Below are 9,194 nucleotides of genomic sequence, written 5' to 3'. Positions count from 1 at the left end.
GGTTGTGGTAACTAGTGGAAACCCACAACATCCCCAAGTTACACCGGAATCAAACAAGAGCGCGTGCGCAGCTGCGCAGTCACCCCGCAAACATGGCGGTTCTTCTTGAAACAACTTTGGGTGATATCGTCATTGATTTATTTACAGAAGAAAGGCCTAAAAGTAAGAAAACATGCACCAACACATCCGACGCTAACATTTGGTAACACAGCCTAAATTTCGTAATAATTAAAGCTTCTCAGAAAGTCAAATATCGCCTTTTAAGTTGCTGCTAGCAAGTGCTAGGTAACAAGATAGCCAACCATTCATTTACCCAGCGATAGCAAATGCTACCTGTTGTTAATGTTATATTTCGGCTAGCTAACAAACATTTAAAAAGATGGGACACTCCATCTGACAGTTCACTCTGTGTTGATGTGGCGCAATCATGAACAATTGAACCTCAGGGAAAGGAAATCCTGATGTCTTATGAATGTGATGTGTTCTCATGATGATCAGCTCCTTTTTTTCTAGCATCCCTGAATTTCCTGAAGTTATGCAAAATCAAATTCTACAATTACTGCCTCATCCACAATGTCCAGAGAGATTTTATTGTGCAGACTGGAGATCCCACTGGGACTGGCCGTGGTGGAGAATCTGTCTATGGGTCAGTCCTCTTCCTTAGCATAAACAGCATTGTCCAAAATCATCATCACAGCTGTTGTTTATATCTCACAGGAATGTTGATGATCTATTTTCTATACCCTCAGTAAACTATATGGAGACCAGGCCCGCTTCTATGATGCAGAGAAAAACCCACGGATCAAACACAGAAAGAAGGGCATGGTGTCCATGGTGAACAATGGCAGTGACCAACATGGTTCTCAGGTTGGTAAAACTGCCGTCCACCTCCTCAGTATTTAACTGCTATCAGTTTGAAAGCCACAATGTTAGCCTACAGATTCGAGTAGGACAGATGGAAAGCATCTGAAATCTTTTATTTGTGCTGTAACATTCTCCTTGGTCCCCAGTTCCTGATCACCACTGGTGAGAACTTGGACTACCTGGATGGGGTCCACACTGTGTTCGGAGAGGTGTCAGAGGGTATGGACGTCTTGGCCAAGATCAATGAGACCTTCGTTGACAAGGATTTCATCCCTTTTCAGGATATCAGGTCAGCAAATTGAATTTCCTTTAATCATATTTTAATGTAGCCATTTTAGAGGGAGATTAGAATAGAATTTTATACAAAAAAATATATAATAAACACTCACGGTTCCATGAATAGCAAGAGTGCAGGGTTTCCGTTAGACGGTAATAGCCTGCTTTTGGGTCGATTTCAAATAAATAAATAGAAAAACCGATAAATAAAATTGGCACCGGACAGATTAACCTATATACCGATAAGCATGACCAGACAAATGTATTTACATCGACTGGTATTTCTATGAATTAATAGGCTAAAAATCATTATTTTGCAAAGTGATTTTTTATAAAAATCATGTTTTTTGGCCTATTTATTGATGTAAATACCTGTTGATATAAATACATTTGACTGGTCATTCTTATTGGTCAAAAGGTTAATTTGCATTACTTAGTCAAATTAAATTGGTGCATGTGTACAGTATATTTGTTATTTATCTTATTTATCAATACACATACAGTATACAGATGTGGCATATCAAGAAGCTGATTAAACAGCATGATCATTACATTTTGTGCTGGGGACAATAAAAGGCCACTCTAACATGTGCAGTTTTGTGTCACAAAAAAAAAAAACACGGTGTCTCAAGTTGAGGGAGTTTTTAATTGGCATGCTGTCAATTATTTCAAGTTACTGATTTCGTTTAAATCAATTGAATTTGTCACATGCGCCGAATACAATGAAATACTTCATTACAAGCTCTTAACCAACAACGCAGTTTTAAGAAAAAGTGTTAAGTAAAAAATGTAAAATAAAAGTAACAAATAATAAAACAGCAGCAGTAAAAAAAACAATAGCGAGGCTATATACAGGGGGTGCCGATACAGAGTCAATGTGCAGGCTATATACAGGGGGTGCCGGTACAGAGTCAATGTGCAGGCTATATACAGGGGGTGCCGGTACAGAGTCAATGTGCAGGCTATATACAGGGGGTGCCGGTACAGAGTCAATGTGCAGGCTATATACAGGGGGTGCCGGTACAGAGTCAATGTGCAGGCTATATACAGGGGGTGCCGGTACAGAGTCAATGTGCAGGCTATATACAGGGGGTGCCGGTACAGAGTCAATGTGGAGGCTATATACAAGGGGTGCCAGTACAGAGTCAATGTGGAGGCTATATACAGGGGGTGCCGGTACAGAGTCAATGTGCAGGGGCACCGGTTATTTGAGGTAATTGAGGTATTATGTACATGTAGGTAGAGTTAAAGTGACTATGCATAGATAATAAACAGAGTAGCAGCAGTGTGAAAGAGGTAGTCTGGGTAGCCTTTTGATTAGCTGTTCAAGAGTCTTGTGGCTTGGGGTTAGAAACTGATTAGCCTTTTGGACCTAGACCTGGCGCTCTGGTACCGCTTGTCTTGCGGCAGCAGAGAGAAGAGTCTATGAATAGGGTGGCTGGAGTCTTTGACATATTTTAGAAGTTGTTGTCGTAGCACCACACGGCCAGGTCTCTGAGCTCCTCCCTATAGTCTGTCTCATCGCTGTCTGTGATCAGGCCTACCAATGTTGTGTCAACGGCAAACTTGATGAGGGTGTTGGAGTCGTGCCTGAACTGAACTGTAACTATATTTTTGTTCAGTGTAGATTGACATGGGCTAGAGATTTTGCTGTTCGTTACTCATCTTGTTGACTGATGAAAAGTAAATGTGGACAGTTGTTCTAACATCTTTAAAGTGCGCATCAGAATTCGGTAAGAAGGACCGCACATCGTTGCATCCTCGACTTCCATGTTCTGTTAATATGAAATACTTTAATCTAAATGCAATTTCTGTCAGTCTGACCACTGTGGGTGGACGCCCTAATCAGGTTACGCACCCAATGTGTATGGGTCCGGTAAATTTCTCAAATGTCTGGTAAATTAAGGGTGCAATATGCAGAAATCATTTCCAATTTGCAAAAAGTTGACCGTATTTCATTTTGTGACAAAACAAGCACGTATAGTGTAGAGAATCATTGTACCATCTAAACTGCTGTAAAATATATTTTCCATAACCAAAAATATTGTATTTTCAGCTGTTTGAAGCTGATGTACAAAACCGAAAGTAAAACACTCTCTAAAATGAAACTTGAATGGGAAGCATAGAAATAGCACACACAGAACAGATCTACTACTTCTTAGACTTGCTTTCAATGACAGATCTATAACTCACATTTCTATACAAATTTGGTCAGGTCGCCCAAAAAGTTGCATATTGTAGATTTATTTTATTTTTATGTCCGGCGGCACATTTTCCAAAAGTAAATCCTGCTACAGTGGTGTCAATAAAATTACCTACTCAGATAGACATCCCAGTATAAGGTGGAGAGAAAATAGGTATTATACTTGTTTTGTTATTGCAGAATAAACCACACTGTGATCCTGGAAGACCCTTTCGATGACCCTGCTGACTTGCCCGTGCCTGACCGCTCCCCTGAGCCTACCAAGGAACAGCTGGATGTATGTGACTGGACACTTTCTGTAACGTTGAATTAAAAGCAATGCATATCTCCCTTTCAGAGCAAAAGTATTGTAAACGATATTACTTTAATATTAAATTAAACAGGTTTAAGTTAGTTCATTATTGTCTTCAGTACCAGAAAACAATGAACGACGCAACTTCTGACGTCTATAACCTTACTGGCCCCTCTTTGGTGTGCAGAGTGGTCGTATTGGAGCTGATGAAGTGATCAACGACACAGATGGGAAGAAGGCTGAGGAGCTGGATGAGCTGCTGAAGGAGAAGGAGGCCAAGACACAGGCTATCCTGCTGGAGATGGTGAGAGGGGTTCGGGGTTCAGTCTACTTAACCTTGTAGAGGATGTCCATATTTTCAGGAGTGGTTGCAGAAGGGATTTTGTAACACTCAACATTACCACTTGTTTGTACAGATTGCTGTTGAAGAACCCAACAGTACTTCTGCTGTAGTAGTTCATTAGCTCGTGAACATATTAGTGTTGTAAACATTATATGGTGGTTTTATAAGAGTTTTGTGGTTTGACGTGTGTATGTGCTTGTGTAGGTGGGTGATCTCCCTGATGCGGAAGTGAAACCTCCTGAGAATGTGCTGTTTGTGTGTAAGCTGAACCCTGTGACCACAGATGAAGACCTGGAGATAATTTTCTCCCGCTTCGGACTTATTAAGTGGTAAAATAGACCCTGTCTATTTCCATATACTGGCCTCATAACATTACGATACATATTTAATTTTAAATAGACCTAGTCCTAACCAATTTAAATATTGAATGTTGGTGAACTGTACCATGATTAACATGTTCTTAATTTGCTACAGCTGTGAGATCATCAGAGACTGGAAGTCAGGAGAGTCTCTGTGCTATGCTTTCATCGAGTTTGAAAAGGTGTGTATTGGTTTGGTTTTCACGTGATTGCTTTATGTACCATGAGTTATCATAATCATTTTAGCCCTATTTTGATTATGCATGGAAATAAAAGTTGAACATTGCTCCACTCATGTTCATAAGTACACTGAACAAAAATATAAATGCAACATGTAAAGTGTTGGTCCAATGTTTCATGAGCTGAAGTAAAAGGTCCCAGAAATGTTCCGTACTCACAAAAAGCTTTTCTCTAAAATGTTGTTGCTGATTAAACAGCATGATCAGGTGCACCTTGTGCTGGTGACAATTAAAGGCCACTCTAAAATGTGCAGTTTTGACACAATGCAATGCCACAGATGTCTCAAGTTTTGCAATTGTGCAATTGGCATGCTGACTGCAGTCATGTCCACCAGAGCTGTTGCCAGAGAATTGAAAGTTAATATCTCCACCATAAGCCAGCTCCAACTAAATCTTAGAGAATATGGCTGTACGTCCAACCGGCCTCACAACTGCAGACCACATGTAACCACGCCAGCCCAGGACCTCCACATCCAGCTTCTTCACCTGCGAGATCGTCTGAGACCAACCACCCAGGCACTGATGAAACTGAGTATTTCTGTCTGTAATAAAGTCCTTTTGTGGGGAAAAACTCATTCTAATTGGCTTGGCCTGGCTCCCCAGTGGGTGAGCCTATGCCATCCCAGGCCCACCCATGGCTGCACCCCTGCCCAGTTGTGAAATCCATAGATGAGGGCCTAATAAATTATTTTAAATTAACTGATTTCCTTATATGAACTGTAACTCAGTAAAATTGTTCAAATTGTTGCATGCTGCGTTTAGATTTTTGTTCAGCATACAAATCAAGACAGAAATATAAAGATAGAGATTCCTTTTTGAACAATTCAAGTGCGGTTGTGCAAAATATCAATAGATGGCGCCAGTTAGTCAGAATTGAGAGGGTACAAATGAATTCATTTGAATGGTCATATGGTTTTGTTTACTGAAATGAATTCCCTTGTTCACTGGATCCATAAGGGCTCACATGACCCTCTTTTAGATGCAATTGATGTCCTTTCTGTGCACAGGAGGAGGACTGTGAAAAGGCCTTCTTCAAGATGGACAATGTGCTCATAGATGACAGGCGCATACACGTGGACTTCAGCCAGTCTGTTTCAAAGATCAAATGGAAAGGCAAAGGTAAACACTTATCAAAACAACTCACTTGGACTTTTATTTAAAGGTTTTGTGTGATCCATAAAGTATGTGTTATGTATACTTTCAGAGACTCAATTAAGCCCTAATAAGGCACTTAAACTAAAGGATTGCCATTCACCTCTGCTAAGTAGAGAACTTCACATGGGTATTTTGTTTTCTAGGTGGAAAGTATACCAAGGATGACTTCAAGGCCTATGAAAAAGACGCAGGATCCAAATTAGCTCTTAAGGATAAAGTCAAACCTAAGCAGGAGTATCCTTAAATGTGTTTATATTTGCTATTCAATATGTAGAGGAGAATATGAGTTCAAGTGTAAAATACTTAAACTCAACTGTGCACCATTTCACATAGCTGTCAGGACAGAGAGAGAGGTAAACTATTGTGAAGACATTTCTCTAAAAGACTTGGCAAACTTGGAATTGCACACTTTACTTCCTCAAGTTTTTCTAAACATTCCCAAAAGCTCCAAATACGACCTGCTTTTAGAGGAAGAGGAAGAAGGAACAAGCCATCGGCATGCTGAGAAGAAACAAGGATAAGAAACACAATCACTCAGATGACGAGGACACCAGGAAATCCAAGAAATCCAAGGTCTCCCGAAAATGGCTTTTGAACTAATTGTTTTCCTTGTGGTGGGCACATATACTTTCTTTCACAAGAATGTTCAGTAAGAGCATTAGAATAAGCATGACTCATGTAATTTGGGAATGGCTTGTCATTTCAGCAGTTGTGACACTAGTCACTTGAGGTATACTGAGTCATTTCACAGAGCTTTGTTTCAGCACCACCAAAGATTTATCTTGAACCTTTGTCAAACCTGTTTCTCTCCCTATGTTATACCTACAGTGGAACAGTGAGGAGCCCAGGCGGGAGAAAAAGACAGACCGGCAGCATTCACGCTCCAGGGAAAGAGACCGCCACCACAAGCACAGCAAGTCCCGTGAAAAGCACCGCCCAGAGAGGAGCCGCAGTCGTTCACCCAAGAAGTCTAAAGACAAGGAGAGGAGCAGACACCGATGATGAGAGGGAGAGGAACAGGGTTGAGGGCAATTCCATTTCAATTCCCCATCCATATACTGAATTGGAAAATCCTCTTTGAAAAATAAATGTCAGTTCACTTCATGAATTGACTAAATTGAAATGGAATTGGACCGCCCAGATACCTGTCACTGTGGCCCCTACTACCCCAACACCACCCATGTCTGAGAGAGCAGCACTAGGGACTCGGCCCTCACATTACATGGGGGGGGGGGTATCCTGGGATGTTTACCCTAATTACCTGGAAGTAACACAGTGTTACATAACCTGAGAACACTGCTCATTATGAATAATAAAACATTTCAGCCTGAACTGCTCGATTCCTATAGGGCAACATTCTGTATTTAGGTCTACACAGCATTTTCCAAATCAATCTCCATACACACATCATAACTAAGTCCCCAGTCAGTAACGTTCTATAAGTATATTTGTATTTTGGTTTGACTTATACCCCACCGCCCTTTCTGTTTCTTAACGGGCAGGTGAATGATTCCCCCCATGTTTGTCCATATTTTAACCTTTTTTTTACTCTTTTTTCCCCAGCTTTTGTACAGAAAATAAATGTACCCAGCTAACAAATATTCCCACAATTTTAACCCTCAGACACATGAATGTTCTTAAAACGCATCTAGAACATTGTATATTCTGAGAATATTGTAACCGCGTTCTTGGGTTCGATCCCCGGGACCACCCATACGTAGAATGTATGCACACATGACTGTAAGTCGCTTTGGATAAAAGCGTCTGCTAAATGGCATATATTATTATTATTATAGATAAGTAATATTTTACATTAAAGGAACATTCTCAACTTTAACACCAAAACATGCTAAAATGTTTTAAGGTTTTTGCTAACATAGAATGTTCCATCAACTAACGGAAAACTAGACTCTCAAACATTAGGGGAACATCACGGGTAATATTACAAAAACGTTCTCTGTACCTAGAATTGTTAGCTGGGTAGTGGGCATGGAAAGCGTGAGTTGTCTGTATGCACTGCAGAGGGGATTCCCTGTGTCATCCTCCCTATTATAGTTCAAGCCGTATGTCAATGAGTCCAGATTTTCATGACTTCTGACTTGACTTGGATTCGACCAGTGGTTTCTCGCCTTCTCGCGACTTGTATTTGCAGTTGGACTAGATAGGGTACTATGGTAAGGAAAATATTAGCAGCACTGGATGCGCAGGGCAACAAGGGTTCTGTTATCTGGCAGTGAAAGGGCACGCCACACCCAGCACACGTAGTTTATATCAGCTGGTGAGGATTGTGGGCAGGCAAGCTCTGCTCCGGCAATCATAGGCTACACATCGCAGAGGCGACTCTCTTGATTCCCCATAACCACCAGTCACCAGCCTACTATTTTGTTTTGCCTGGTTAGGAAACACAAACTGTTTAAGGAATTGAAAACAACACTACTATTGAGTTTAATGGTAAAACAACAGTCTAGCTATTTGTCTCCCCTTGATTATAGACAAATATGCTGTCTTTGAATTTGTCGTCTCGCTCTACCCACCTCCAACTTCTCCCCTGCATCACTTCGCCAGGTTATGACAAGTCTCCCTTTAGTTTTTACTTTGAAATAAAAAACCTACAGAAATATCAGTGGGCGATTATAAATAATTAGCTGAGAGCCGGACTTACCATTCATATATGTAGTAAATGAGTAGTTAAACAGGTATTGTGTAGAACTTGTGAGGTAATGACTAACTAGTACAATAGTTGTTTTTTTCATGAGGGAGTGGCGATATACTGCCATCGGTGGCGACTAGAAACAATTGTATAATAAAATATATTATAAATTGATGGACTTGACCATTGGTGACTTGTACTCGACTCGGAATTCGGCCATCGGGTATCGTGACTCGACTCTGACTCAAGCACAGGGGACTTGACTCGGGCTCGAGGTTTAGTGACTCGACGACAACACCGATGATTACTCACCTTCCAACTCCCTGAGTGATATGAGAAGAAGTTGGAGGCAGCCATGCAGGATGAAAGTTGTGTGGGCTACATTAATAAATGAGGTATCCTCTTTTGGCTACAGTTTGAAAATGTTTTTGGTCAGTATATTGGCAGTACTGTCAGAGAGGGTATTAGTTAGCCCAACCCAAATCATGTGTTGGAAGTATATTAGGGACATGTGTGGGAAAAACCAAAGGGGAGCTAGATGTAATTCGATAAAGCCCTGACCCAAAGTGTTCAGAATAATGTTTTCAGCCTTGGCAGACATAGAAGAATAGCACAGTGAGGGGTGCATGTGCAGCTAGCTAACAGTCATTGAGTTTTCCACAAGGCCTCTCCTTGTGCAACACTGTGGGCCACCACTTCTAGCCCCCTCGGAGTTACCCGAATTAAAGCATGAGAGACCCCGGTCAACATTCACCATAATTAGTAATTTGACATTTCGCAAATCAGTCCAAACTTGGTTGTTTCTTCGAATGA

The 9,194-nt window shown here is 41.0% G+C and overlaps 1 protein-coding gene across 2 annotated transcripts; it reads left to right on the top strand.

Annotated features, from left to right (window-relative positions):
- Positions 1–4: 4 nt before the first annotated feature.
- Positions 5–8,798, top strand: ppil4 (peptidylprolyl isomerase (cyclophilin)-like 4). 2 transcript variants are annotated; one of them, XM_046298244.1, is made up of 12 exons: positions 5–162; positions 514–646; positions 750–867; positions 1,011–1,153; positions 3,524–3,620; positions 3,823–3,939; positions 4,183–4,307; positions 4,453–4,519; positions 5,584–5,695; positions 5,875–5,965; positions 6,177–6,304; positions 6,560–8,798. In XM_046298244.1, the coding sequence occupies exons 1-11, from the start codon at positions 93–95 to the stop codon at positions 6,250–6,252; spliced, it is 1,149 nt and encodes a 382-aa protein (XP_046154200.1). In that variant the 5' UTR covers positions 5–92; the 3' UTR covers positions 6,253–6,304; positions 6,560–8,798. The 2 variants fall into 2 exon arrangements, with proteins under 2 accessions (XP_046154200.1, XP_046154201.1); XM_046298245.1 differs by having other exon boundaries at positions 6,177–6,345.
- The last annotated feature ends 396 nt before the right edge of the window (positions 8,799–9,194 follow it).

This window comes from Oncorhynchus gorbuscha, linkage group LG14 (genome assembly GCF_021184085.1).
Source record: "Oncorhynchus gorbuscha isolate QuinsamMale2020 ecotype Even-year linkage group LG14, OgorEven_v1.0, whole genome shotgun sequence".
NCBI classification, from domain to species: Eukaryota; Metazoa; Chordata; class Actinopteri; order Salmoniformes; family Salmonidae; genus Oncorhynchus; species Oncorhynchus gorbuscha.
This window is presented reverse-complemented; position numbering and strand designations above follow the sequence as displayed.

Excerpts from the sequence above, each read along its gene's own strand:
- ppil4 (XM_046298244.1), top strand. The coding sequence starts at position 93 with ATGGCGGTTCTTCTTGAAACAACTTTGGGTGATATCGTCATTGATTTA. Across the intron at positions 4,308-4,452 it reads CGCTTCGGACTTATTAAGTG|CTGTGAGATCATCAGAGACT; the intron begins GTAAAATAGACC and ends AATTTGCTACAG. Across the intron at positions 5,966-6,176 it reads AAAGTCAAACCTAAGCAGGA|CTCCAAATACGACCTGCTTT; the intron begins GTATCCTTAAAT and ends CATTCCCAAAAG.